The sequence below is a fragment of the Linderina pennispora genome, assembly GCF_002104995.1.
Source record: "Linderina pennispora strain ATCC 12442 chromosome Unknown DL89scaffold_3, whole genome shotgun sequence".
Taxonomy (NCBI): domain Eukaryota; kingdom Fungi; phylum Kickxellomycota; class Kickxellomycetes; order Kickxellales; family Kickxellaceae; genus Linderina; species Linderina pennispora.
In genome coordinates this window covers 904,411-932,059 of record NW_024468251.1, presented here as the reverse complement: position 1 = coordinate 932,059, position 27,649 = coordinate 904,411, and the positions used below count along the sequence as shown (strand labels likewise).

The following is a 27,649-nucleotide window of genomic DNA, read 5'->3' as shown; positions in this document are numbered from 1 at the left end:
ATGAAGTATTTTGCCTTTATCACCGTTGCTGCTCTAGCCATGGCCTCGGCTGCCGCACAAAACACTCCGGATATTGGTGACGCCCTGGCTGCCAGTAATAGTGACGCTACAGGCCAACAGACTGCCAGTGACAACACGGCCGTTGCGGACAACACGACTGTTGCGGACAACACCAGCTCTGAGAAGGCCGGTACATCGGCAACCCCAGAGTCAAGTGCGCCTGCAACCTCGCCCACATCAGGTAAGCCCCTTCTTGCTGCTCTTGCCCTATTTCTATCCTATCTCCTAAGCGAGTAGTCTAAAGCCAGGGCGTAACCTTGGGCATTGCCCTGGCTGCTGCTATTTTTGCGCTGCAGATGTGCTGCCACATGCGTGGTCCTCTGGAACCCCGCCGTGAACATTGATTTCCTTGCACATCTCGGCCATTTATTTTTGCTGATGTCCCCAAGCAACACCTACATTTCCCCTTCCCTTCATTGCCGTGCGTGGAACGGACACTGCCATTGCAAATATAGAAACCGCCGCCAGCAGCGCCTCCACGCATGATGCCGCCCCGACATCGACCTCCGCAGAATCCACTGAGCCAATCACCTCAACACCTTCATCTGAAACCGCGAACACCACCATACCGATAGATCATAATTCGACCCCCACCACCTCTACCCCCGATGACGCCACATCCGACCCGACAACGGCCTCTGATCCAACAACCTCCTCTGCCCCCGACTCTACTTCTGTAGACCCAACCACTTCGTCAGACAAGGCAACGCCGACATCTGAGACCAAGGCTACGCCCACCTCGTCGCCAACCAAAGAGACCACGCCAACCAAGGAAACCACGCCAACCAAGGAAACCACGCCAATCAAGGAGACTACTCCGACCAAGGAGACTACACCGACCAAGAATACTACACCGACTACAGACCACCACACAACACCAACCGACACATATAGTACGCCATCGGCATCAAAGCCTGCCTCCCAGACCTCGACTAGGGGCAGGCATACTGTGGTTCAGGTTGTGACCGCCGTGGTTAGCGGCAAGACTAGCGTGTCGTCAAAGACAACAGTTATCGATGACGCAACCGCGACCGGCGACAACGAGTTCTTCACATCCACTATAATTGAGAACGGCAGCACAGTGGTTATCACTGGCTCCAACCGCGACATTTCGAAAACCTCCAGCGCCTCATCTATTGTGAAGCGTGCCGGCGGTGGCGTAGTGTTTGGTCTGACCGCGCCAATTGCCGCTCTTGCGGTTGCCGCTCTCATTTAAACTCCATGAGTATATTCACCCGGGCCGAGCTATGGACTAACTTATACTACAAGCTATCAAACTGTTTCTTATACTACGCAACTCTTTAAATATACACTCGCTTGACAGCATCTACTTGACGTGGCACATTTGTGGCGGTATTTGCAAATGCCAGAGATACGTGCTGCGCCGTGTGGGACTGGGTGTCTTGTCTCCTGTTCACCGCAGACATACTAGTGGGAAGCAGGCAAGCAGCAAGGGATACCAATAAATACAAGATAGAGGAGACGAGAAGAGTTCATATAGCCAAGCTCCAGACACCTTGATACAGCAGGATAAACCATTTTCTTCTTCCACTGACATATCTACACATAAAGCCACTGCATTGCAGTAGCATCATGCTATCCAGTTTCCTATACTCGCTGGCTGTGTGCGCCTGCATCATGTCTGTATCTGTTGTCAGCGCACTGCCTGCCCGCGACTCCACTTTCCCGATCGACTTCCATGTCGAACAGCCTCTGCCGAGGCGAGACATAATTTTTGTATAATCTCCCTTGTTCAATACTGATAGGAAAAAGCAATAAATACTGCTACTCGCTGTCACACAGCCTGAATGTGGCCAGAACATACGGGTATCCACGCTGGTACCAGTTTCGGAATGTCTGGCGGAGTGCCATGCGCGGGTGAGTTGCATAGGAGCCGCCCTTGACCACATAGTGCGTCGAGTCGCTCTCGGCGGCCTCGGGTGGATCAAAGAAATCTGCCGAGTATCCCGGGTACATTGGCGAAGCTTTAAAGCCATCAAATGGGCGGAACGGCGTCGAGGTCCATTCCCAGCCATTGCCAACAAAGCATGCATCGGGGATTCCACCGCCTGATTCATACACGGATGGAGTCGGATGCCAGTGGGCAAACCCGACATTGGCGCTGCTCGGCACAAACGCATCGTGGGGATGCGACAGCACCGTGCGCAGCTGGTCGAGTGGGATAAGCGAGCGCAGGTGGCTGTCGACCGGCACACCACTGCTCGCCTTGGTCGGTGCCGTCTCGTCGAGTGCGCGTACCATGTGGTACACACGAGAGGCATACGACCATTCGGCCTCGGTTGGCAGGCGCTTCCCCTTCAGTTCGGCGTACTTGCTGGCCTGGCGCTGGCTAACAAACACCGGCCACAGCGCGGCCACAGTTTCCGTGACTGAGGGTGTGCCGTGGACTGTGCGCACGCCAAAATCGTCGTTGTCCAGTATGACCCAGGATTTGGGCACAAGCGACTCAAATTCCTCGGTGGGCTGTGACAGCAGAAACTCGAGGTACTGCTTGTTGGTAACCGGGTGCGTGCTGACTGTGAATCTGCTGACTGGTGTGGTCGTAGCAGGGCTCTCATTATCCCAGCCAAAGACGTGGCCATCATGCAGCACTGAGTCACCCAGCTGCTCCTCGCTGTCGTTGATAAGCCCCATGGTGACATTGCTGTCGCCAGCAAACCTCAACCACTGGTCGGCAGGGTTCACAGGTTTTTGCCAAGTCCGACAGAAGCGCAAATGAGCTCTTTAGCGGTGGGCTCATGCTTCCTGGCATCATCTGCAGCACCATGTACAGCATGGTCTCGGTGTGCATGGCCTCGTGCTCAAATGCCATCCACACGTGTCTGGCAGCGCTGGCTGACACCGGTTCCAGATCGCCGTCCATGGAACCTGGTGACCCAGCTGCGGACCCTAGCACGCACGCGGTCGCGATAAGCCAGAATATCGGCCACGGGTGGCCACTGATCAGGGACCTCGGAATGGTCGTGGCAGATCTCTGGGTTCTCAAGGTTCGGGTCGATGCCGCGCTCAAACCACACTGGCATACTGACGCGGTTCCGTCAGCGGCGCATGCTCCGCAGCCGCCAAATGGATGTCGGCGAACACCGGCAGGTGGCCCAGGTAGAATACGAATGGGTGCCGGCAGATCGATCGGCTTGTCGAGCAGTTTGTCAGCAGGAATGACGTGCAGTGACAGCGTGTCCCATGCCTTCCAGAGCTGCTCCCACTCAGCGATGGGCGGGATTGCCGAAAACTGCATGCTGCGCGACAGGTCGAGCACACGCTGCGCAGGCTCACTCCACCCGCCTAGGCTGGCTGATTCGACTGCCAGCGGCAGACCATCGCCCATTAGGGGCAGAGACCAAGAAAAGCGCGGTTTGCGGAACAGGTTCAGGCAGTAGTAGTCCCGTGCCTCTGTCCAGCTTGCAGTGTGTGACAGGCCAGTTGCCTTGGCCAGTACCTCGGCGGCATCGGCGGCGTACTTGTACGACGATTCGATATAGATGCGCTCGCCCTTTACAATAGGCAGTGTTGTTGATGTGCTGCCGGTAATCTCGGCGACGTCAGCCATCACCGCATCGGGCCACTGCACCACAGTGTCCTCGGTGCACTCGATAAAGGCGTCATGGCGGCCGATCACCTGGTCGTACTTGCCAGCATAGCGGAATTTGCCGACATCAAACAGCTGGGCTGTAGTGCCATTGCCTGCGATGCACCCGCTTACGTAGTCAGCGAAAATGCGGTTGGCATGGGCCAGCGCATTAAGTTCGAATTGATCAGTCAGCCCTGGCGCATCGTGGTACGCATCCATGATGACTTGCTTGTCCTTCTGCTTATCCATGCCGATCACGATGGCATCACCAGGCAGCAGCGCGTTGGACGAGATCCCGGCAATGAAGGTGGTGGCCTCAGGCAGCGTGGAAGTTGCCAATAGACGAGCCCAGCCAGAGCACGGTCTTGGGACGCTGCGACTTTCGGAAATGGACCAGCACCTCGTCGTAAGTGCCGCACAGCGCAGTCAGCGAGAGGTTCGGGAACTGCGGCGCCAGATCGCCCATGGATTCGTGCAGCGGCGCTGGCATCACGTCAATTGCATAGTAGTTGACCCCCACACGGCGCTCGTTGAGTGCGCGCAGCAGAATCTCAGTCTTGCGCAGAGAGCCGCAGCCAAGCTCAATTACGTCCGAGTCGTCAGGGATCTCGTCGACGATTTGAGCAATGTTGCTCTGGAGAACCTCGATCTCGCACGAGGTCAGGTAGTACTCGGGCAGATACGTGATTTGGTCAAACAGATCCAGCCCGTGGTTGTCGTAGAGCAGCAGGGTGGGTAGGGAGCGCATCTCCTGCGTACTACCAGGCAGCGCCTTGTGCGTGGTCAGCGACTCGATGATCTGCCGGGCAATTGCCGGGATGCGCTTGTGGTTGTGGTCAGGGCGAGGCTGCAGCACGGTAGTCGATGAACTGGTACAGCTGGGGAGAGCCATCGTCGGAGCTGGACTCGATGCTGACCTTGGTGTCCAGAAGCGAGGTGTCAGCGAGCAGAGGTGCTGGGGTAACTGTGGTGTTGGGCTGTTTGCTTACAAGCATTGGGGCTGGAGGTTGGGTTCTTGCGGAGAAAAGTACTCGTGGTTGTGAAGAGAGCTAGGAGCTACACGTTTGCGTCTGGCGTGCTGCATTTATAGTTTCACACAGCATCCCAGGATTGGTCCAGGCGCACGATGATGACACGCACCCCCAGGGGCGCCTTGTCTAGCCGCCTGCCACTAGTAAACATTTCATGCACTGAAAATTGGCTTTCGCAGATACATGCTGCGTGCGGGAAATCAGTCAGTGAGAACGAGTTCGCACGCTGTCGCCTTTTTAGCCAAGCAGCCCACAGTGGCGATTGGGTGATTTGATCTGGCGACACGTCACTGCCGAGCGAGAATCAGCATCTGGCGCAAACAGAAAAATGGCGGCGCTCTGTGGCCTGGCTGTTTTTTCTTTCTCCTGTCAACAACGACATTTTACGCGTTTTTCTATCATTTTCCGCACTAACAAACAGCCAAAAAGCACGATCATCACCTAGGACACCATGGGTCGCAGCGCCAAGAGTACCAACAAGACTAGCCGGGGCAAGGTGACGCCATACCGGATCTTCTTCGACCAGGAGCTCAAGCGTCTCAAGGAGGAGAACCCGAGCCTCTCGCACAGGGATGCCTTCAAGCAGGCCGGCCTCAACTGGAGGACCAGCCCACAGAACCCCAAGGTCAACCCTGCTGCTGCTGCTACCTGGGAAAAGACCAAGACCGAAAGCCGCTCCTGCTGCTACCACTGCTCCAGCTGCTACCGAAAGTGCAGCCAAGGAGAAATCCACAGCTTCGGAGGATACAGCTTCCTCTACTAGCAAGGCGACTGCTGACAAGGCAGCTACCTCCAAGCCTGCTTCGGCACCCAAGGAACCCAAGGAACCCAAGGAACCCAAGGATGCTGGACTGACCTCGATGGCGGCCCACGCGGTCACGGGGGCGGTTGCGGCCAAGTGAAACACAGGGACGCATGCACATCTGCTCCGAGCTGTGCAAATAATTGTTTTTTCTCATTCCGCTTTCTGAATCATTCTAGCGTATGCATGGCGTTTAGAAATCTGGGAGCTCAAATCAAATATCAGAAAAACCATTTGTCAGAATCAGCTGTTTCATTAATGCGTGTGTCAGATTGTCCGCAGAGGCAAACGAGAAAGGGGTGACCTGGACCATGTCTCATGCAGCATCTACATGCGAACCGATCCTGTGTCTAGGCTAAACCCGCTGGGCTTGGGTGCAGCCAGTGGCAGAGTTTGACGTGAGGTTTTGCAAACAATGTAGTATATGCTCTTCTCGTTTGATCATATCATGCTGCAATATTGCCAAAAACAGGTAGCTTGTGTGTACGTGCTTTTTGTGGGCGATCAGCAGTTTGTGATGCAGCTTTTCTTTGACCAAGACCTTTTGAGCCATGACCCCTTGTCCTGGGTTTAAAACGAACGGATTTATAGGCTATTTATCGCAGCCGTTTATCGCAGGGGCGCAGTGGATAGCCATGACGCGCTGACCCTGCCAGGATGGCATGTGGTGTGTGTAGCCGTCCCCAGCTCCAAAACCCTTACCACAGTTGGCGCACTCGATACACGGCCGCATTATTCGAAGGTGGAGCAGGTCAGTAAAAATATGTGCAAACCGCTTGAGTGCATGAACACGGCAGGGCTTGAGTATCCAGCGGGTCTGCTTTGACGGCATACCAAGGAGTAAGGGGAGTTGAAAGGAGATGCCAGGGTGTGGGTATCTTTTTTTTTGGATACGCGGTAGTCTTTGAGGACTTGTAAACTGCATTCTGGCCCCTCTGTCCAATAATGCAGACTGGTGACCGCATGCCGTCGCAGTTCAAAACTTCGCATATAAAGAGCGCATTTGTATATTGCCAAGCCCCTAAAACCATGCGCTACCGCGTCTGGCTTCCTACTCGAGTCTGTCGGGCGGCAGTGCGTCCTTTTGATGCGCCCCGATTCACATCGGCTGTTTCTTTGATGTGTCTTCTCAGCGACTTGAGCTCACGGCGCGATGGTGATCCATTAAAAACATAATCGTTAGCGGTCACGTCGATCGACCCCATCGGGCAAGCGGCAATCGGTCCAGATATTTCACCTTTTGCCACGTTGTGGACAAAGTCCGAAGCATGGACAAACAGAATGCCTGAACTATTGTGCAAATCCTGGGTGTTGGCTAGCACTGCGGGTTTTTGCTCGGGGCGGTGATGCCGACTGTGGAATATGGCTTCTGCAAAATGGTGATGCCGGTGATGGCTGTGGTTATTTGACATCATTCGAGGCTGTAGACAGGCAGTGGTGGCAGTTGAAGGTTGTGTTTTTTTGGGGAGTCAAGCAGTTGGGAAAGAAGGTGGTAAAAGGTGGTGAAAGCAGATCGCAGGAAGGCGGGCGGGTGAAACAGGGGTCCAGGTGTGGCATGATGTTAGTCTTGCGTTCGCTGCAAGGGGCGCCGCGTCACGCCCAGCGGGGTCGCATACAGCCAGGCATGGAGAGGCGAGGTAGTCTGGGAGTTTATTTATGCGGGCAAGGGGCTAGGAAATTCGTTTATGCGCGATCGATTGAATCGGAGTGGTTTGCAGTCCAAAATGCGGAGGTCCGCTCATCGCGCAGCACATCTTTGCCCGCATATGGCGATTCCAAGGATATTGCCTGTGGTGGATATGGAGGAGGCGGTATGAGTAATTAGCGGCATGCAGAGAATGGTAACTGCCAGTCTGAACGAATGCCTCAGCGCCTTATGAGCCACGACTGGCGCCTGTGCGCCGACCTCCTCCCCCAAACACCATGTATAGTCACCCACCGGCCATGTGCAGGGAAAGGGGAGAGCGATTGGCGGTTTATCGGCACGAATCAATTTCGCAGCGGGACACCGATTTCCACCGAAAAAGCCGGAGCGTGCAGGCACTTTCATGCTGCTATCGATCACCTTCCCGCCGGTCCGCTTTTGGTAATGGCGTCGCTGTTGTGTGGGCACAAGCTGGGAGGAGTGCGTGCTGGGGACAGCCAGCAAGCCACCAGCTAGGTAGTCAATGGGACAGGTTATGAGTAGAAGCTTCCAAGGAGTCGGCGCTGTTGTCAGTGGACCATTCAATGGCCTGTGTACTGCACTCGTGTTGTTCGGCAGAGAAGGCGGCGGTTGCCTGCTAGGAGTCGTCAATCATGAGAGCCCTTCAGCCGGGTCTTTTTTCCTGTGCAGCCAAGGTCGTTCCTAGTAGGCGAGAAAATGACGAGTTTTCGCTGGCCAAAAAAGCGTTGGGATTGCCCCGGAAATAGTCATCCCGGAATCGCAGCGCCGCCATTGGCCACCGCGGCGGGCAGCTCGGGATGGGCTGGGCGGGCGGGAAGAGTGGGCACGTAGGAAAGCGCCCGGCAGGCTTCTTACTGGCGGCAGGCTGGTTCCCACAGCCACCCCTGTTTTCAGTACCTGGTAGTCAAAGTACCTCGGCGGAAGTAGAGTACCCCCACGCCGCTTTTGTGACGATGGGTATAAAGACTGAGGCGCCTGGCGCTGTTGTTCTTGCCATGCGTCTATTTATTTTCCGTACTTTCAGAAAGCATTCATGTCCTTTCTCTGACAGCCAGATTCCGACCTTTTCTCTCGACACACGCTCTTTCTGTTTGTTTGAAGCCTAGATCTCTCTTTCCTCCACATACTTTGCAAGAAGCAGCCCGCCTTTTCGATATTCAATCCGACATGTTCTTCAGCAAGACCAGAGCCGCCAAGCGCACCAACTCGGGCTCGTCGACCAGCAGCCGCGGCCACGGCGCCCTGTACGTGAATTCGTCAGAGTTCATCAACTATGTCGAGAAGAGCCAGATCTCCGGGCCCATTGCTGCCCAGCCCATGGGTGCCATGGACATCACCGCCTGCGACGTGATCTGCCGCGGCGTCCCGTCCAGCGACGAGATCAAGCTGCTCCGCCGGCGTGTGCGCCAGACGGCATCGGTGCTTGGCGCGCGGGTAAACAACAGCATCGAGCAGAGCATCTCGCTTTGACATGATTGTTGCGGAATCCCGTACATACACATTACAACCCCTCCCCCTTTTATTCGCCCTTCCGACGCCTTACGCTGTTTCAGACCTGCAGCCAGGCCCCCATCCCGGGAGCGTTTCCGGCGTCTCCTGCGTGTGGGGGGAATTGCATCACGTCCCAACCCCCTCCGCCTTCCCCGTACTTTTACAGAATTTGCTGCAACGCTTGACAGTTTTTCCATTTACCCCTTGTAATATAATTATCGCAGCACTTTACCAAAGCAATTAATAATTGGCGAGGCTTTCTTGGCTCCTTGGCAGGTTTTCTAAAGCTGCTTTTGATGACTAAAGTGCATGAGGCTGATGATGCACCGGCTCGGTATTCGGCCCTTCAACCTGCCGGAGAAGATAGGCTGTTGGCGAGCAGAATACCAGCAGCAGTGCCATTTTCCGAAGCGCTACTGGTACGCCAACGGGTGGCAGGTCCGAGACTGCTTGCCAGGGAAGAATTTGCGCGCGTCAGTCATGCAGACCTGTCAGGTCACTCTCATTCGCGAATATTCCCGCCGGACAGGCGCTTGACAGAGCGCTCAGCTGCAGCAGGGAGCTGTCGTGCATCTCCATGCATGCGGCATGAAACCCCTGTACATACAGCAGGCAGAAAGTGGCCATTGCGTCTGATGAGCCGCAGCCTCGCCGCCGATACGCGCTGCATTGGTGAGGTTGACGTCGGTATGATGTGTGTAGGACAGCAGGCAGTGAGCCGGTAGGATCCACGGGGTTGGCGGGTACTTTCTGAGCTGATCTGCCAAAAGAGTGGCCCCGGCTTAAAATCTTACGTCTGGCTAGAGTGTGCGTGTGACAGGATATGCATAGAGGAGCGTACGTGCATCCACCATGCAACGCACTTTGTGGTAGTGTGGCCCGTCTGCCAGTGAGGAGACAGGAAAAGCGTAGGTTCCTCTGCACTTTTTGGGCACCGAGCTCCGCCCATGCCCAAAACCGGCCCAAGCGTGTCACATTGCCCAGGCGCTGGTGCGATTCTCACAGCGAGATTCTCACGCCAGCAGCAGCCCGATCCTCATGCACACGCAGAGACTTGCATGGTTCTGGAATACCTGGAGGAGAGCTTCCTGTCTAGCCGTAGCGGTGATAGGCTGCAGCCGAATTCGGGTGAACCCAGATGTAGTCCAGCCAGTAGGCCAGCCCTCCTGACATCATTTAGGTCTGTGAAAAAGCAATAGCAACAGCAGCTCTTTGGCGTGGGCCCTATCAATGGGTGCCTGAGGTGGGTGAGCTTCGGCTTTTTCCCTGGCGGTATCCCGTTCCACAAATACACCTGTCACTTGCGATCACACTTCAAATCCTGTGGGCCAAGAAATGGTGTCGGACAGCGTGCCGCTGACTAGCAGCATGTCTTTTGTCCGCACTTTTTTGCTTTCAAATTTCCACTGCGCCCACGGGGCTAGCGGGTATGTGCAAGCCGACGCTCCGGCCTTTGGCCATGTGCTGCGTATGCACTGGCAGTGACCCGACTTGTTCGTGGTGGATCCACTACCCTGTGCGTCTTGCCGCCTTTTAAAGCGAATGGCGATAGGCCAGGCAAGTATAGGGCCGCCGCATACTCCTGGACTAGCAGTGTCAGATTATAAATAATCTCCAGCACTACGCTTGCTGAAAAAGAGGGGGAGCCACGAGTGGTGTACGTGATCTGTAAAGCACACTAGCCCAGAGCACGCCACTATGCTTGCCCAATGGCACCCAGCTATCATTGGTCTAATGGTGGGCGAGCGAAAGTGGTCGGTTTATTATATTCCCTGCTGAGCGCCCAGTGTGCTGTCTGCTCTGGCTGCGGTGGAGCATGTCAGAGACAGATGGACGGACATCACGGGTTGCGCGCAAAGTGTAGGGACAGGGCAGCGGAAATACGAGCACACAGGTGCAGTATCCTACTGCAACAGCACGATTATGCATATCGTCGACTGTCAAACCAGCTGTCGCGCTGTCTGTCCATGTGGACTGATCGCTCCTGAATATGCGTATAAAAATAATGTGCCTGGCGCCAGGCACCCTCCGCTCTCCTCTTCATCCATCTCCTACCACAAATTACTCTAGCCATTTCTACTATTCATCAACAAGCACACAATAAGCCCTAGTGCCCCTTATTAAACTTCAGTAAGCACATGTTATTATGACTGAGACCAGCCCCAGCCCTGCCATGCTCAGCGGCTCTGCCTCGAGCCACAGATCCAACAGCTTCAGCCAGTCACCGCTCATGTCGATGTCGCCGCCTGCGCAGGGTTCCTACACGACCAACATTGTGCGGATGCCCGCACCCTCGACGACGCCCGGGAAGCCATCGCCGTTCCCCTCCAAGGTGACTGCTGATGACGGCACCCGGAAGCAGTCTGGCATCGGTGGCCCTGTGAAGCGCCGCGAGAGCCTATCCGGTATCGGCGCCAACCTGCGCAGCGCCCGTGTTGCCGGCATGGGCCGCGCTGTCAGCAAAGGCGTTGCCGACGAGCAGAAGCCGTCTGGGCTCTCCAACCTCCTGCGCCGGGCCAGCACACGCAGGACCTCAGGGGCCACATCCAACATTCCGTCGGCACCCACAACAGTGCAGCGCCGCGGCTCGGTCAGCTCCAGCGCCGGCCGCCATGTCGACACGACCACCAAGCATGCTGGCGTCACAGTCGCCGCGACCTCCACCGCATACACGGAGAAGCCCCGACTGACCCGCCACAACTCGATCAGCGTGCGCGTCGACTACCCAGACAACGCCTCAAACCGCCTGAGCAGCTCGGCCAGCCCGCCGCCTGTTCCTGCTGACTCATCGAGCCGCAGCCCATCAGCCATTCCAGCCATGGGCTGCCATCGGTCTACCTCGCAGGCACAGTCCTCGTTCGACTCCGGCCCGCTGAACATCCGCATGGTGCGCCATGGTGATGATGCCGCAAGCGCCGGATTCTCGCCAGTCAGCCCACAGGCATCATCCAACCCTGGCATGACCGTGGGGTCCCCCAACGCAGGCAAGATCTGGGATGTTGTTGGGTCCCCCACAAGCCCCACCGTCGTCTACGCACCCATTAACAAGCTTGCAGGCATTGGTGGTGTGGCCGGTGGCAAGAAGAAGATGCAGGCTCAGGGCGCTGGCATCGGCGGCACATCTGGCAAGGACTGGATGTCGGACCGTCCCTCAGGAATTGGTGCGCCAGTTGCACACCGCTCGCTGCCCAAATCCAACCTGACCCAGGCCCTCAAGTCCCTGGTGATTGATCGGAAGCGCAGCGAGTCCAGCACCGGCAACTCTGCTTCGGTCTCACCCAACCCTGCTGCTGCCACCAGCACTTCACCAGACGCAAACTGAAGCAACCCATCCTTCGGCCTACCACGTCTGCTTCTGCTTGTTTCTCCTCACTCTCTCCAACCTCCTTAAAACGATTATGTTTTGTAACTATGTGATATTCCCCCGAACTCAAAAAGACTATTTTCTAACATGTTTATCGAGAATATATTGAAGACATTTGTTCCCATTCTCCGGCTGGCCAGCGCTCAGGCTCCATACGAGCATATTTGGGCTATCGCTAGAGCAATCGCTCAAGCAACAAAGACGGGAATGGCGAACAACAGACAGCCAACCTTTCCACAATCAGGATACCTGCTGTTTTCCTTTTGGGGAGTATCATGGAAAAGCGAAATGCATATCTAGATTTCATATTGAAGATCTCATTAGCTGGCATGCATATCTACACAATGTTCGTGTCAGTTGCTGAGTTAAGCGCCTTCATTTTTCTCTATGAACAGGCTTTTTACTAAACTAAATAACTTATCTATGCAACTGATATAACCGAGAAACCAATTTTTAGAACAGAGCAGCAATAGCCAGAGCAGCAGCAGCCGACGAGAGCAGACCCGAAGCACGGAAAGCAGGCAGGGCACCCGATGTGGCGGTGCTGCTACGGGCACGATAGCCGGTGACAATCTTGGTCTCGCCATCCTCGATGTAGGTAGATGTGTACGGGTCCCCGTTCGACGTATTGGCCTCGTCGTCACCGTCGACTGAAGTGCGCGTGCCCACAGTAGTCCTGCCGTCAACAATAGCGGTGACGACCGGCAACAACAGTGGTCTTCTTCTTCTTGGAGCTGGTCTTGGCGGTCGTCTTGTCATCGTCAGTCGTCGTTGGGGTCGGACTAGACGTCGCGCGAGACTTGGTGTCTGTCGACGACGATGAAGTGGGAGTGGTCTCCTCAGTGGTATCATCCAGTGGTGTTGCTGGTGGACTCTGCGGTGGTCGAGTCTGAGGACGTGGTCTTCTGAGTATCGGTGGTGCGCTCAGTAGTTCCCGAGGTGTTGGAGGAGCTATCTGAGGTGTTGGAGGAGGTATCCGACGTGGTATCGTCGGTATTTGTGGTCTGCTCGGTCGTCGAGTTAGTGGAGCGCGAGGACCTGGTGGAGTCCGACGTCGCACTGGTGGGTTCATCGGATGTCGAAGGGGTGGTATCCGAGGAACTGGTGGTCTTATCAGTAGTCTTATCAGTAGTCGAGTCGGTTGTTTTGGTGTCAGAGCTTGTGGTGAACGTGGGCACCGATGATGTTACATCGGTGTTATCCGTTGTACTGTCGGACGTGCTGTTCGAGGTACTGTCGGACGTGCTGTCCGAAGTATTGTCCGAGGTGCTTGACGTAGTGGCTACAGTTGGCGAGTCAGCCGAAGACGAGTCAGTTGTCGAGTCGGCGGAAGGTGAGGCGGAAGTAGAGGAGCCGGAGGTTTTTTCGGTGGTGGACGGCACATCTGAGGTGGTGGACACGTCGGAAGTGGTGGGAGCATCTGAAGTGGAGGAATCAGCGGTGGACGAGGAAGAGGTCGTATCAGGTGTGCTGTTGGTATTAGTATCAGATTTTTCAGTGGGGGTGGTGGATGTGGGGGTGGTGGGGGAGATAGAGCTCGATGTGGACGCCGATGACTCAGTGGTGGACGAGACAGAGGTGGTGGTATCAGCTACTGAAGTGGAATCAGTGGATGTTGTGGATGGTTGGGAGGCGGAGGGTGTGGTGTCGGCGTTAGTATCAGCAGTTGAGTCAATTTCGGAAATCGTCGGCGCATCAGATGTAGTCGCGTCGGCTGCCTCCGTCGTAGACGGCTCAGATGTTTGGGGTGTGGTGGTCGTATCGACTATATCGGTCGTTGGTAGATCGGTCGTGGTAAAATCAACAGATGTGTGGAGTAAGGTGGTGGAGGTGGCGGTGGAAGTCACTGAAGTATTAGTACTAGGTGTAGACGAGCTGGTCACTGGTGCCTCAGACGTAGTGGGCGTGATTAGCTCTACTGCCGAGGAAACAGGCGTGGTGGCAATAGACGATTCAAGTATGGCGGTGCTACTCAAGACTGGCGCAGTCAAAGCGCTGCTGGAATTGCCAGTGGTTTGAGCACTACCTACAAAGCCCACAGGCGAGAGCAGATTCCGCGAATACAACCACCAAAAAAGATGCGAGAAAGGGGTCCACCAAGAAAAAAAAAGTCAGACAGCTATCTTTAACTACCAGTTCATGGATATTGCAAAGGGGTGTGAACAACAATAGGCGAGGTGCTTACCATCGGGAGTAGTGTTGGCGTCAGGCGATGAAGCCGTCGCTGGCGGCTCGGATGTGGTCGGGTCGGCATTGGTGCTGGAACCAGCTGACACCAGCGAATTGTCGGTACTAGCGCCGCCGTCCTGGGCAAGCACACGCGGAGCGGCCGAAAGCGCGAGCAAGCAAACAATGCCGAGTGTCTTCATGATGTGTGGGGACAAAAAAGTGCCAGATATCCTGAGAAAGAAATCCTGAGGTGCAGAGCTAGGTGTTGGTTTAAACTCTTATTCCCACTAGAAGATAGTATTGGGGAATAGTACAGGTATATTGTCTTCTCGAGTAAAAAAGGCGAGAAAAGAACGAAGGAGAGAAAGCGGTGCAAAAGAAACCATGCGACATTGCGGATTCCGCCAGAGGCTGCTATATAAAGAGCCCAAAACTCCCTTCCCCTGGGCGGGGTTTACAAACACCCACCCACTCTTGCTGGCATCGCTGCAAGCTCAATGGATCTAAAAACAGAACCACAGTGGGTCCGTGAATAGCAGAGGCCCGTGAATTCCTTGAGACTTGGCTCCCAAAAATCTAGCCATTGTGCGGCGTTCACAGGGATTCGCCTTTTGCTGAGGCAGTTGCGGTGCGACCATACAAGTCTCACAAATGTCCCATTGTGCTGCCTTCTATTTTAAGCGCGCCTGGACACGGACAGACTGTGCTGGACGAGCCAGGCACAGTGTCGCGATTGGCCTGAGCAGCAGGCGAGAGGTTGTGTGGAGATATGTTGGGAGCATGCCTTGGTTTGCGGGATAGCAGCCAGGGAGTGTGTCAGTTTGCCAAGTAACGTGTAACCGGTATGACGCACAAGCACACCTCTCCAGGAACTAGAAGCAGCTCCCGCACTTCCACTCCTATAATACACAGTCTACAGTGATACATTTTGCGCAAAAGAGGAGAGATGAGAACGGTAAAAATAGAGGAGCTCAGGGCGAAGGCTACTAGCAGAGTTGGCTCGGAACACATCTCGGCCAAATGGGATTTTTGGGGTGGTGATGGTTGTGGTGGGCATTTCCAGCAAACAAGAACGCCGGACACATCCAGACCAAGGGCTTCCTCACGTAGCAGAACGAGCCATTGTCGCACGCGCCTATTCCAGAACAAACAGAGGCCAGTTGAAAGCGAAGCAACCAGCCTACTGTCTCTGCGGCGGCGGAGGAGGCAGCGGCCCGCTGGCGCTGCCCATTTGCTGCGGCTGGATCGAGAGACCCCCACGGCTGTGCATTGGCGGGGGCCCACTGACGGCGGGTGCTACTGACATCATCAGCTGCTCATTCGACAGCGATGCAATCGATATCGACGAGCCGCTGTGCGGCTGCATTGAGGTGTTCGGCTGCACCATCTGAGACGGCGACAGCGCCTTCGGTGGGTGCGGTGCGTGGGCGTATTGGGAAGGCGCACCCGGCCACCCGCGCTCCGGCGGCTGGTGAGGGTCGGGCGCTGAGACATTAGGAGGCGCTGGTGGAGCCTGGTGATGATGCGGTGCATGCTGCTGCTGTGGTTGGTGTGACTGTGGCTGCTGTTGCTGAGCTGGCGCTGGCTGAGGCGGCCTAGCCTCTGGGATCGATGCTGGCGGCGGCAAGTCATAACCCTCGATCACACGCCAAGACTCGCGGATCTTGGAGATGTGCTCGGACACGCGCCAATATGGGGACATCTCCTCCAGAACCTTCACCAGCGCTGTGACACCCTCGCGCGCCTGGTCGGGCGTGCAGGGTGGCGGCGGCAGCGGCGGCGGCAGCGGTGGTGGGAGCACGCCGATGTCGCGCGGGTTAGACAGAAGCCCCATCTCATGTGCTGCTGCAGAGCCACTGGGTATGCCCCCGTCGCGTGCAATTGCCAAGGAAACACCGCCCACGGCAGGGCTGCGCATGTCAGCCACACCGGCCACGGCCTCGTTGTGGCGACGCAGCGCCTCCTCCCAGCGCGGCGTCAAGCGCAGGTTCTGCAGGTGGATGCGCGCTGCTACATACGTTGCTGAGCACGTGAACATACTGAACCGCATAAAGAACGTGGCATCGCCAGCAACCTGCCCCGGGCCGCTGGCCGAGTCAACAAAGCCGCTGGCGCCGCCGCTCATCGACACATTGGGCGAGACGCTGGGCTGCTGCAGATACGGTGACGACTGCGACTGCGTCGGCTTGTGCCGCGACACAGCCGGGTGCATCGCGCTATCTCCTGCGTTGCCACTGCTGCCACCCGGCACGCCTGGCTGCTGGGGCGACGCACGCATCTCGCCAATGGTCGGCGTCGGCCCACCGCTGCGGTCATAGCGTGACGACGACATCGACATTGACGGCCCGCTGATGCGGCTGCTATCACCATACGACGTGCTTGTGCTGTGGCCGTCGCCCGATACCACATCGCCACGGTAGGGCGGCAGCACCTGCGGGCGGAACGTCGGGTCGTAGTAGCCGCTGACTGGGTTGGACGACGCAACACGACGCACCTCAGTAGCTCGCTTTATCGCCGTTGACATGGCGATTGCAGCCTCGGTGCAACGGCGCCAGGCAGCCTGAACCATACGCTGCAGCTCCTCGCGGATGATCTCAGGGCTGTTACCGCCCTCGTCCATTGGCGTCAGCCCGTCGACCTCGTCGTCCTCAATTCCCTTCGCCAAAGGCGTCGCCACCGGCACTGTATGACCGGCGAGACGACCAGCTTGAATGCAACCCACCAAACTGGCGGCGGCGTGACGCATACGGGGAGTCAAAGACCTCACTGGTATCCCGCATATGGCGCCGGCCACGGCTCTCGCTGGCTGGCAGACTATCGGACTCGATCTCCATCAGCGAGCGCCACAGTACATTTGTCAGCGCACCCAGGCCAAATCCCAAATCTGCGTCGGCCGCGCCGGGCGATCCAAAGGTAAAGCCGGCGGATCCCGGTTCGTCGACACAGTCGGGGAGCAGCAGGCCCTGCAGCATAATAACCAGGCTCTGCAGCTGGATGACGCCGCCGTAGTACATGATCTGCTGGTGGAAGTACGTGATCCGGTCCTGCAGCGGCAGTTGGCTGTACAGATACGGCTTGCGCGCGTACTTGGCAATAGGCAGCGACGAGTACCAGTCAGTGAACTGCCGCTCCAGGGCCGCAGCACGCTCCTGCACAACACGCATGCGCGAGCGCCAGTCGGGCGGCCACGCTGAGCTGACCGACGCCGACATCCACCCGCTACGGCTATTGCGCGCAAACTGGTTGCGTGCCTTGCGCGATCCGAGCCACAGCGCTGTCGCCGGCAGCTTGTGGTCCGACATCGAACCCGATCGCCCACCACCGGCGCCGCTAGCCATGTTGACCGACGCAGGACCATAGCGACCATAGCTACCGCCCTGGCCGTAGGGTGCATGCTCTGTGGTCTCGCCATCCTGCTGTTCTGCCAGCAGCTGCGCCAGCAGCTCCGTACCCTCCATGGCTGGAGCCGATGCCAAAGCGCGAATATCGTCACCAAAGTCCACCACGCTGTCCAGAAGACCTGCCAGAACTGCCGAGTACCGATACACGTTCGGGTCGTGGCTGGGGGTCGCGGCTATCTCATTCGCCGCCTGCTCAGACAGAGACGTATGCATGACTGCCTCTCGGAACGTGCGCACCATGAGCCCAGACTGCTGCGAGTTGCTGCCCAGAGTCGCCGAGGACGTGCTGGGCGACACAGGTTGTGGGCTGTGCGTGCATTGAATCCCATTCAAGGTCGCTGCACGGCAGGCGCACGCGGAAACCCGAGATGTGAAGCATGCGGGGCGACCCAGCACAAAAATAGTACATGCGGTCGAGGATATACATCGACCACCACAGCCGCCGCAGCGTCTCGTTCTCAATCCACTGCTTGCGCAGATCAGCCGGCGACGTGATGTTGACGGCAGCCGCATTGTTTTCGCCCGGCGGTGGCGGTGGCGGACCGCACTCAGTGCCCTCGTGTATCCCAATGTTGTTTGGGCCGCTTGGCAGAGGGGCTGGCCCAGACCGCGAATGTATGGCCTTCCATTGGGACGGTCCGACCGACGGCGATACCATGTCGCGGGCACGCTTGCGTTGCTGTTTGGCCGCACGCGAGTTGAAAATTCCGCTGACATCCTGCAGCTTCGTCGGGTCGTCCATCAGGTGCAGTCCGATCCGCTGCGCGATCCGCACTGCCGTTGCGTGTGTCTCAACAGCGAGCTCCAGCTCCCAGTTCCCGGCATAGTAGATACTGAGCAGAATGTACGACTGAAGCAGCTCAATGACCTCACGCTGGCACAGGTCCTTCTCGGCTGCGCTGGCTTCCTGCGGCGCCCCATCTCGTGCAATAACCATCCGCCCGCGCTCGTTTCGCGCCCACTGTGGCCGCGTCTGCCGGTGTCCGAATCGGTTGACCAGCATCGCATGCGCTTTCTCTGCATAGATAGCGCCTACGGCTGTCGGCCCACCGCGCTGCAGATGTGGTGGCAGGTGCATCTGCTGTTGCTGCAGCTGTTTGTTGCCGTGCTGCGACTCGAAACGCGCTGATACCGCATGGATTGCGAGCCATAGTGGTAGTGTCAGCGACCGGTCGCGGATATTCTGAACCAGCGTCTGCCGGTGCACGACCGGGAACCCGGGCGTAACATACTCAAACAGATCCAGTACAGCCTGATCCACGCCCAGCGGTGGTGGTGGCAATGACGTTGGGTCATAGGGGCCTCGACCTACATGGTGTGCTCCAGGGTGACCATGGCCACCCCGGCCAACCGCATAGCTGAGCGGAGGGAGTGCTGGCGACGCTTCGTACTCGCTCTGCGAATACGCTGGTGTCGATGCGCCGCTCATATCACCCTGGGGGTAACCAGGCTGGCCCGGCGTCCAGCCTGCATACAGCGGGTTCCCATGAGGTCCAGGCTGTCCGGGGGCGTTGGGGGGCGGGATCATTGCGCTGGCGTTCATGTTAGCCAGCCCCTGCAACTCTGGCGGCAGCGGCTGGCCCGGCAGCGCAAAATCAGCAAACGTGTACATGCGGGGCGGGCGCCCGCGCTTCCTGACCTCGGGGTAGATGCACTGGATGCCGCGCCGCTGGCAGTTGGAGCAGCTTGGATGGCTACTGTCGCAGCGGATCTTCTTCCGTCGGCACAGTAAGCACGCCTGATTTAGCCGCCTTTTCTGAGACTGGTGGCTACTGCTGTTCTTGTCACCACTACTGTCCTGGCCCTGTTTATGTTTTGGATCAGACTCCGAGTCCTCCGCAGCATTGTTGTCGTTGCCTGTGGGCGTCGACGGGTTGATCGATCCGTCCCGGTTGGTGCCTTCGTTCAGCGTCTCCTCACTTGTTGATCCGACTCGCCGCTGTGGTGCGCCATTCGGGTTGTTGCTGCCATTGTTGTTTTCGTTTGTGGATTGGATCGGTGGCAGGGTCACGCCCGCGGATCCATTATTGTGCATGTCACGAGCAGTGCCTGCTGCGGGCGGCACAGGCGACACTGACAATGACGATGGCCGAGCCTGCACAGCGGAGGTGGAAACTGCAGGGGCAGCTGATATGGGGGGTGCCTGGTCCGCCCTTGATTCCTCAGGAGTGTCGATGAAGACTGGAACATATTGCCGCCGGTACTGAAGTGATTCGAATCGACCTGCCTGGTTTGTTTGCCCTGGAGGCGAGACCGGGTTGTCTGGTCGGCTGGAAATAGCCGTGTATGCTGGGAAACGAGCGCCGCCCGCATGTGATTGCTGCTCCAAATCGTTGCGTGCCCGCTTGGCACTCTCTAGGCGATCAGCAGGCGATAAGCGCCGAACAGCCACTGCATTGCCCCCATCGCCCGCCTGCGATTGTCGCCCATACCAATCGCTGCTGTCTCTACCAGTCCCCGGTTGCGTTCTCGGACCCCCTGCTCCTGCTGACGGCGGCAAAGGGTACTGCGTCTGCTGCTGAATCCCCCGAGCATCTATGGCTGATACTGGAGCTGAGCTCTGCGGGAGGAGTCGCGCCAGAGGACGGTCCTCATTTGGCAGGTCGGTCGACTGCGACATTGATATTGCTGCCACGAAGAGTATGAAATATAAACCGAATAGGTGCTTGTGTCTGGCTACAGAGGAGAGAAGAGACCTGCCTCAGTAAAGTGTAAAGTGCAAAACGACTGACAAGAGAATGAGCTGTGAAATTCGCATTAGCCAGCCGCTTTTATCATTTGTGTCCACCTGTAGAAGAGGGTGTTGGAAGGAGCGAGCAGGTGGAGTTGGCGATAATGCAGGAGGGGAAGCCCAATGTTTGCTGCGATGGAAGCTCTGGTCCTGCTCGCCCACCCCGCACCAGGAAGGACAAACACCAGGGCTCAGAATAAAGCAGCGTGAGCAAATTAATACAGGGTTCGCTGGCGATAAAGAATAGTACTGCACAAACGTACGTTCTACGGCTATTTCGTTCCCGTTCAACCAGAATAAAGCGCTGGTCGGTAAGCCTGGTTCGAGGAGATATAAGACAAGTACTGCAAACTAACAGAAAACAGGGCAATTCGCAAATTGGAGAAAAGGAGAAGAGAGGAGAAATGAACGCAAAAAGTGTATGTGCAACAAAGAGGGGGTTGATGCTGTAAAAAAAAGTTCTAGGATGCCGCACCTGGCTCGTTTTATAATTTTCGCTGGCGCCAGCAGACACTCGGGACGATTTAAAATAGGAAGATATTAATATAGGGCGCAACCCGCGAGGGCTTGTTGCTGTACAGGACAGGGAAAAAGGCAAGAGTTCGGAGGATAGAGAGGAGAGAACAGGCTGCCTGGCCCATGTCCGAAGGTTGGCGAAACAGCCGAGCCGGCTTTGGCCATTAATGTGCAAATGATGAAAACAAGATGCCACTGCAGGCTTGCTTCGAACCCGACGGGCTTTCCAAAAAAGCCATTTTCCTTCTCCGGTCTGCCGCTCTTGAGCCATACAATCCCAGCACCACCTTCATCCACTGCCTCGCTCTACACTTTGCCAAACATGGCAACCCAAACCACGCTGTGGTCAAACCTTTCTTCCTCCTGCCCATCAAAAGCCATTGATAAAATAAGCCGGGTCGGAGAAAAACGCGGGCCATTCTTGTGCCCGCTTCGCCAGCCAATCGCGGCAATTCTACAGTCCACAAATTCACGCGCTAGCCGGGAATGCCTCGACGATCTCGTCTGCGGGTCGTGCTTGCCCTTCCTTTTGTGGGAAATATGGCCAGTGCTTCCGAAGGGTGTCAGCCTGGTTGCCATGTGGCCCGTATGTTAATATACGCTGCCTGAGCCAGCCTTCATGGTCGGTTTTGCGGCTTGCTGGTATATTTAGGTTTTTTTAGCTGCGCCCTGGTGCAACACTGGATGATCATCATAGCCCTCAGCCTTCAGCTAATTTTCCACACTTGCACCGCACCCACTAACACATACAGACAAAATCCAGATGTTGCATTTTCTCTCCCACTCTTCACACAACAGCCTTTGCGGCATCCACACTTTCTTGCCTTTTTTGTTTCAGTATGGCGTTTGCTGTTATGCAGCAAATCAATATCCATACAGGCGATGACGATTCGGCCAAAAACGCACAGACGCATACTCTATGCAGCTGAACTTCATTAATGACAAATGTGCGATTAACCTTGGCAGAGCCGTTAGTATTACATTCCTCATTTAGACGAAGCGCTCCACACATAAATAATCTGGTCTGATTTGTGGCCGCCAGGATCCGCCTGTGTTTAATTCAAAGCCGCTGGAGGTTAGGCGCCCGTTCGCGACCTGGCTCTATGAGGATGGGGAATTTGCCTGGTGACAAGTTCCAGCAGGAGGCAGCCGTGGCGGTTGAGAATCTTTTGAACAAGAAGGCTGAGTGAAATGAATATACCCATGCGATACTTGCTGGGCTCTTGCTAATGGATGCCGACTACATAAATGTGGTGCTGGCCATGGTAGGCGGCTTGTGGTTTGCACATGTGAGACTATGAATGGAATTGTCTAGCGGAGTAGACTCATGCACCCCACCAATGTCTGCTCACCAAACGCTGTCGCACTCTCCTGTGGCAGAACTGCTTTGTGACCGGTGAATCTAAAAACGACCAAGTGCCATATACGCCTCTAAAGCAGCGGCAGCACGTACTGGTGCGAGATGGCCCTGACGAAGCCTACTCCTGTGGGTTTCCATGGTGGCACCACCACCTCACGCAGTATCTGACCACCATGCACTTCTCGGTGGTGTTTAGCGTGGGTTTTGAGCATATTTGATGGTACACATGAATCTGCGCTCCGAGCTCCTCTGCTGCTCTTTGTCGACCAAAACACTTTCTGAACGCTATATCTCACGTACAGAGCACTTGGGTAGACAGCCTCCAACAGCTGTTTTGCACGTTAGCCTTTCAAGCACCTTGCTATGGCGTATAGCTGGACATCGAGACTGGGAAGGAAACAGAGTCCTTTACTGGCCATTGGCATAGGAAGCGTGTTTCTTAAAGTCACCTGGACAATGAGCCTGGGAGCCACGTTGGTATTTGTAACGCCCTAGGTAAAGGTGCTGTCAGTTGCTTATCCTGACATGCTGGTAGTTTACTGGAAAAGAACAATGTCCAATCCCCACTCCAACCGACACAGGCATAGTCCCAGAGACCGGATCTACTGGTTCCATGGCACCAGCAGCTCCTGGTATCACAAGTAATCCTAGCACCAGCAACCTGTGTTGTCATCGAGCCTGCAGAGTTGTGAGTGTTACCATCGACCTCTTAATTTTGTAGTTTCCGCAGAATGAGACATGCTGCCAGGACATCACCTTATTAGTTCGTGATGTCTCTATGTTCATATCCAAAATGGCCCTTCGTTGGGTGTTGGTTGTGTGCCAGAAATCCACAAGCGGTGCATTTGCGTGCTGTAATAGCAGGTACGACAGGAAGCTTCGGGACAGGCTGTCCTCTGCACGATTCGGCCCATTGTTTGGCATCGCTGTAGGTGTGAACTCTGGACCGGATGGGTGAGTAGGTATTGAACTATTACCCGCTTAGCAATTTCGTCTGGTACATGACCTCTAGATGGATCTGTGCTGGCTGCACGCCACTCAAAATGCACAGGAATATTGAAACCAAGGACAGCCTGTTTGCACATACGACAAATGAGTAAAGCAGTTGGCTGATGAACAAACAGGTCCAACCACCTCGAGTGGATTGCTTGTCTCCAAAGTTCATTGATTATGAGGTACAACCAGTACAAGCATGACACGTTAAATGATGCTCCCGCACATGTTGGTCCGATGTAGTTTCCATTGGACTAGAACTGGTAGCTGGCAGGTTCACTGGTATATCACTGGCATTGCCAATAGTGTATCCGGACATCATTTTTCTTGGCGTAGCTTAGGTTTGGGCAGTATCGGGACGTTGGCTCGTGGTTAAAATCCTTCGGAGAGCTTTCATCCATAGCACCATGCACGTATATTTATGTGTACGGAGAATAGTAGAAATGGCATTGAGTCAGTACATACCTATTGAACATGTTCAATGAGAGCATCACTGGGATGCCACTGTACAGCCTGACTAACTAAATGTGGCATTTGCAACAGCCAGCGCAGTGCATTCACATATATTGCTCAATCTGATTCCTAGACCCATCCTTGGAAATGGCTGTGTTGGTATGTAATGCTGGACTCCCTGCCTCTTATCCTGTCCCTCTGGGTCCACCGGGTCAAATTGGCTGTGGTTCCATGATCTGATCTGATCGCCATCCGGCGTGAATGTGATGTCGTGTCAGGGCCAAGCCCTTTCCTCTCCTGCAGTGCATACTCGCACCTCTCAACTGCCAGCTGCTTCCCTTTCATTTCCCGTCGTCGGCTACACTTTCTAACCACCTTCCTGCCTTCCATTTCCACGCTCTGTTCCATACCTTCTTTCCTACATCCTTGACATCATTAGAATAATGAGCCGCGACGAGAACTTTATTGCCACGGACGATGACTTTGGGTTCGACAATGGCACAACACCAAAGGCCGATTTGAGCGGAAGCATCGGCGGTCGTGTGGGCGAATCCTCAGTCGGTCCGCAGACGTCTTACGCCTCCAACACACTTCCGGGCGGCTACCACAGCAACACGCTGGACGAGCCGATCCTGACGACGATCGGGCGCGACTTTGGCAAAGTTGGCCGCAAGACCATCCAGGTGCTGTACCCGAAGGGCCGGGACAATGCATTGCGGGAGTGGGATCTCTGGGGCCCGCTGTTCTTCTGCCTGTCACTGGCGGTGACACTGAGCTTCTTGGCGCCTGGACAGCAGGCGTCGGCAGTGTTCACGGGCGTGTTTGCGCTGCTGTGCTTTGGCTCGTGCATTGTGACGCTGAACTGCAAGCTGCTGGGCGGACATGTGTCGTTCTTCCAGAGCGTGTGCACGCTTGGGTATTGCGTGTCGCCGCTGGTCATTGCCACCCTGGTGTCGCTGTTTGTCCACCACATCATCGTCACGCTGCCTGTGGTTGCTGTTGCCGTGGCGTGGAGCATATCCGCTGCTGTCGGGTTCCTGGCAGGCGCGCAGCTGGCCAACCGCCGTCTCCTGGCTGTCTACCCGATCTGCCTCTTCTACATTTGCATTGGCTGGATCATCATCATCTCTTGAGCCTTCGTTTTAAATAAAAGATATGCTGTCGCTAAACTCGTTGTTCACTCGCTGGAGGCAGGCAGCAGGTCAGGCCGCTTGGACCGGAGGAAGTTGGCGAGCCGTTGCTGGTGCAAATCGAGTCTCTGGAGCAGGTTAGGCGACGTGCGCTGCACAAACGGCGCCTCCCAGGGCTCCGGGTCCTCCTTGGTCGAGCACTTGGCGCGCACTGCCTCGATCATGCCAAAGATGGTCTGCACTGTTTCGCGCTCCAGCGGCAGTTCCATCTGGACATCCATGAACTTGGCCGGCGGCTCCTGGGCCTCATTCTTCTTGAACAGAGAAAACAGGCCCGTCAAGAAATACTGGTCGTTGTGCTGTAGCAGCCTTGCGCGCTTCGGTCCCCCATCTGGTCCGCTCCTCAGCATCCTCATAGCGCCCAATGACCATGTCCATTGCCTCTTCCAGGAACCCAGTACGGATCAGCGCTTCCAGCAGGTGCCGGTAGTTTGCCATGTTCAGCTCCAGTCCGGCCTCCTGCAGCTTCCTTCAGCGTCGAGCCCAGGTAGTGCAGCTGGAAAAACGGCATGCCTGTGTAGACATGGTCCTCGGGCTCATTGCGCTCAACAAACTCGCTCTGTGGCTGCATATCCTCGGCCCAGTGGACCCGCTCGTTCCACGCGCATGTATCGATCAGCAGCGATGCCGTGATGTTATCGGGCTTCACGCCGCGCTGTCGCATCATCTCCCACGCCTGCAGCGCGCGCTCTGGGCTGCCGACACGCCCGTATGCCTCGATCTGGGCATTGAAGTAGGCAGTGTCCAGCGGCAATGGCACTCTGCTGCTGCCATCCAGTCCATTGGCATGCATATTGTTGTCGACATTGGCCAGAGCGATAATGAGCTTCAGACCGTCGAGACTCCGCAGGACTGCTCATCGACTTGAGCAGCGTGGTGTATGTCTCAGTTGATGCGTGGACCTTGTGAATGCGCATTTCCTCTAGAGCTCGCAGAGCCTCGTTCGGCTGCCCGTATGCGCAGTATGCCTTTATCATACAGCTGTATGTCTCCCGAGTCGGAATCTCGGCATCCCCGTTATCGACGCCTTCCTTGACAATGGCCCGGATGCGCTTGCTGACCGACACCGCTTCTTCAAAGTCCTCGGCCATCACATACACCTGGAGCACCGACGACAGGATCTCGAGCGTAATCTCGCTAGTCTCTGCTCCCTGCATGCCGGCAAAGAGCCCCAGGGCTTCGTTGTAATCTCCAGCGCGACCGAGACCGAGGATCAGCTCGGCCAGGCTCTGGCTAGTGATCAGGCCGGGGCGGTCGGCACTCCACAGCTCAGCCAGCTCGCGCGCCCGCGTGATCTCTCCTGCCGAAATAAACGCACTGACAATGCTGCGACACGGTTTCGTCCGAGATTGCTGCTCCGTTATCGGCTGTCCACGAAGTTGCTGGTGAGTCAGCGCCGGGGAGACCTGCAAATCTGCAGTGCACACTCGTTGCTCTTCGCGCCTGGGTGCTGCAGCAGAGCCCGGATAAGTGGTTCTAGGATATCTCCATTGGACGACAGCACGCTAGCACCTCCAATAGTGCTCTTGAGGCTAGCAAGCGATTCGTTTAGCGTCGCTGGCTGGGCGATGCTCTCTAGATACAAGCGGTAAATGTTCTCTGAGGGGGTCCACTGATCACCAATAAGGTCGCCTATAACGCGTTCCATCAACCATGTCTGTTTGATGGTCCCAATCGCCTGCGCAACGCTGCACCAGCTTTCAAAGTTCAGCTTGTGCTGAGTGTCGTTGGACTGCTGGCTCAACTCGCCTTGCGGCAGCAAGCAGTGTATCGTAAAGAATCGCTGTATGCTCCACGTTGCCAGCATCGCAGTTGATCTTTAGCAAGCTGGCCAGCATCGTGGTCGACGGTGTAACCGATCCCTGAAGCGCTGACTTGGGGGAGTTGTCCGGCGACGGCACCTCGCTGATTCCAGAAGAAATATACATGCGGTAGATGCTCTCCGAAGTCTGCACACGCCACTGAAGAACTGCTGGATCCACTTCTGCCACCGAGCGCCCAAATGCCGATGCTGCCAGCGACTCGAGCTGCTCATTCGAAATCTCGTCTTGTGGGCCGTCCGGGTACACGCTGATATCAGCTGTCTGTGGATCCTGACCGACAGGCTACCAGCTGCAATACTTTTTCCACAGCAGCACGGCAGTTGTCTGAGTGCGCATCGCCTGAATATCTTTGTCTGAGCTGGACTGGAGCCAGGCATTGCCGGGTCGAGCACGGCGGCTAGATCGGGGTAAGGTCAGGTTCAGGATATCGCGGGCCTGCAGTCACATCTCCTGTTGCAATAGCGATGTCAAGTGCATCCTGCACCATACGAGGCGAGGCAGTCACACCGTCCTGTGATGCAGCAACAAACAACAGATGCACGATGCGCGAAACCGGGGAATCTTCGATGCTTAGAGCCATCTGCTCAAGCGAGTCTGTAGCCAGCACGGGCGAATTTCCTTTTGAGATATCCGACCTTAGCCCAGCCAGCACTTTGTCCAGAATGCACTCGTACTCGTTGGCCGACTTCAATCCCAGTCCAAGACTGCACTGCGACAATTCAGCCTTTCGGCTCAGTCCTCTTGCGATCCGGTATCCCTCCTTATCATCATAGACACCACGCACCGAATCAACAAACAGTTGCTTTGAGAGCAGTAGCGACCCTATACGATGCAGTCTCGGCCAGCCTCACCTCCTTACCCGTATCGACTGGATTGAAGATCGAGCTCGACGGCTGCTGTGCCTGCGATTCCGCCAACAGCACAATCAAGTCGACCAGGTCGCGCCGGGCCGCCTCGCCATTACGCGACTCAATGTTGCGCTGCCCGCGGTTTGTCTGGAACGCCCA

At 56.1% G+C, this 27,649-nt stretch overlaps 11 protein-coding genes across 11 annotated transcripts; 4 read left to right on the top strand and 7 right to left on the bottom strand.

Moving 5' to 3' along the window:
- Positions 1-1,845: 1,845 nt before the first annotated feature.
- DL89DRAFT_282287 (uncharacterized protein) lies at positions 1,846-5,090 on the bottom strand (the record flags this gene model as incomplete). The annotated part of the gene is given in 4 exon segments (XM_040889680.1): positions 1,846-2,685; positions 2,741-4,052; positions 4,072-4,499; positions 4,570-5,090. The coding sequence occupies 4 exon segments, from the start codon at positions 4,645-4,647 to the stop codon at positions 1,846-1,848; spliced, it is 2,658 nt and encodes an 885-aa protein (XP_040745585.1). The 5' UTR covers positions 4,648-5,090.
- Positions 5,091-5,134: 44 nt separating this feature from the next.
- Positions 5,135-5,585, top strand: DL89DRAFT_291383 (uncharacterized protein; the record flags this gene model as incomplete). The annotated part of the gene is made up of 2 exons (XM_040890191.1): positions 5,135-5,394; positions 5,447-5,585. 2 exons carry the CDS (start codon positions 5,135-5,137, stop codon positions 5,583-5,585), a joined length of 399 nt encoding a protein of 132 aa, XP_040745584.1.
- An 830-nt stretch (positions 5,586-6,415) lies between these two features.
- Positions 6,416-6,969, bottom strand: DL89DRAFT_109336 (uncharacterized protein). The gene has a single exon (XM_040883085.1). The coding sequence runs from the start codon at positions 6,898-6,900 to the stop codon at positions 6,520-6,522; it is 381 nt and encodes a 126-aa protein (XP_040745583.1). The 5' UTR covers positions 6,901-6,969; the 3' UTR covers positions 6,416-6,519.
- Positions 6,970-8,001: 1,032 nt separating this feature from the next.
- DL89DRAFT_109314 (uncharacterized protein) lies at positions 8,002-8,780 on the top strand. The gene has a single exon (XM_040883083.1). It carries the CDS (start codon positions 8,319-8,321, stop codon positions 8,619-8,621), a length of 303 nt encoding a protein of 100 aa, XP_040745582.1. The 5' UTR covers positions 8,002-8,318; the 3' UTR covers positions 8,622-8,780.
- Positions 8,781-10,693: 1,913 nt separating this feature from the next.
- Positions 10,694-12,073, top strand: DL89DRAFT_109318 (uncharacterized protein). The gene has a single exon (XM_040883084.1). It carries the CDS (start codon positions 10,789-10,791, stop codon positions 11,962-11,964), a length of 1,176 nt encoding a protein of 391 aa, XP_040745581.1. The 5' UTR covers positions 10,694-10,788; the 3' UTR covers positions 11,965-12,073.
- A 386-nt stretch (positions 12,074-12,459) lies between these two features.
- On the bottom strand, positions 12,460-14,375 carry DL89DRAFT_255828 (uncharacterized protein; the record flags this gene model as incomplete). The annotated part of the gene is made up of 3 exons (XM_040885389.1): positions 12,460-12,757; positions 12,880-14,032; positions 14,192-14,375. The coding sequence occupies 3 exons, from the start codon at positions 14,373-14,375 to the stop codon at positions 12,460-12,462; spliced, it is 1,635 nt and encodes a 544-aa protein (XP_040745580.1).
- An 895-nt stretch (positions 14,376-15,270) lies between these two features.
- DL89DRAFT_109217 (uncharacterized protein) lies at positions 15,271-17,054 on the bottom strand. The gene has a single exon (XM_040883082.1). It carries the CDS (start codon positions 16,919-16,921, stop codon positions 15,356-15,358), a length of 1,566 nt encoding a protein of 521 aa, XP_040745579.1. The 5' UTR covers positions 16,922-17,054; the 3' UTR covers positions 15,271-15,355.
- A 3,014-nt stretch (positions 17,055-20,068) lies between these two features.
- DL89DRAFT_321255 (uncharacterized protein) lies at positions 20,069-20,718 on the bottom strand (the record flags this gene model as incomplete). The annotated part of the gene is made up of 2 exons (XM_040891269.1): positions 20,069-20,252; positions 20,571-20,718. Coding segments are annotated over 2 exons (233 nt in total), but the record flags the coding sequence as incomplete, so codon positions are not given.
- A 1,386-nt stretch (positions 20,719-22,104) lies between these two features.
- Positions 22,105-22,337, bottom strand: DL89DRAFT_265784 (uncharacterized protein). The gene is made up of 2 exons (XM_040886825.1): positions 22,273-22,337; positions 22,105-22,252 (listed from the first exon to the last, which is right to left on the bottom strand). The coding sequence occupies exons 1-2, from the start codon at positions 22,319-22,321 to the stop codon at positions 22,149-22,151; spliced, it is 153 nt and encodes a 50-aa protein (XP_040745577.1). The 5' UTR covers positions 22,322-22,337; the 3' UTR covers positions 22,105-22,148.
- A 1,900-nt stretch (positions 22,338-24,237) lies between these two features.
- DL89DRAFT_203170 (Yip1 domain-containing protein) lies at positions 24,238-24,762 on the top strand (the record flags this gene model as incomplete). The annotated part of the gene is made up of 1 exon (XM_040884019.1): positions 24,238-24,762. A coding segment is annotated over one exon (525 nt), but the record flags the coding sequence as incomplete, so codon positions are not given.
- A 553-nt stretch (positions 24,763-25,315) lies between these two features.
- DL89DRAFT_109181 (uncharacterized protein) lies at positions 25,316-26,307 on the bottom strand. Its single transcript, XM_040883080.1, has one exon. It carries the CDS (start codon positions 25,974-25,976, stop codon positions 25,455-25,457), a length of 522 nt encoding a protein of 173 aa, XP_040745575.1. The 5' UTR covers positions 25,977-26,307; the 3' UTR covers positions 25,316-25,454.
- Between the last annotated feature and the right edge of the window lie 1,342 nt (positions 26,308-27,649).

Excerpts from the sequence above, each read along its gene's own strand:
- DL89DRAFT_109336 (XM_040883085.1), bottom strand. The coding sequence starts at position 6,900 with ATGATGTCAAATAACCACAGCCATCACCGGCATCACCATTTTGCAGAA.
- DL89DRAFT_109314 (XM_040883083.1), top strand. The coding sequence starts at position 8,319 with ATGTTCTTCAGCAAGACCAGAGCCGCCAAGCGCACCAACTCGGGCTCG.
- DL89DRAFT_109318 (XM_040883084.1), top strand. The coding sequence starts at position 10,789 with ATGACTGAGACCAGCCCCAGCCCTGCCATGCTCAGCGGCTCTGCCTCG.
- DL89DRAFT_109217 (XM_040883082.1), bottom strand. The coding sequence starts at position 16,921 with ATGCGTCACGCCGCCGCCAGTTTGGTGGGTTGCATTCAAGCTGGTCGT.
- DL89DRAFT_265784 (XM_040886825.1), bottom strand. The coding sequence starts at position 22,321 with ATGGAAACCCACAGGAGTAGGCTTCGTCAGGGCCATCTCGCACCAGTA.
- DL89DRAFT_109181 (XM_040883080.1), bottom strand. The coding sequence starts at position 25,976 with ATGCAGGGAGCAGAGACTAGCGAGATTACGCTCGAGATCCTGTCGTCG.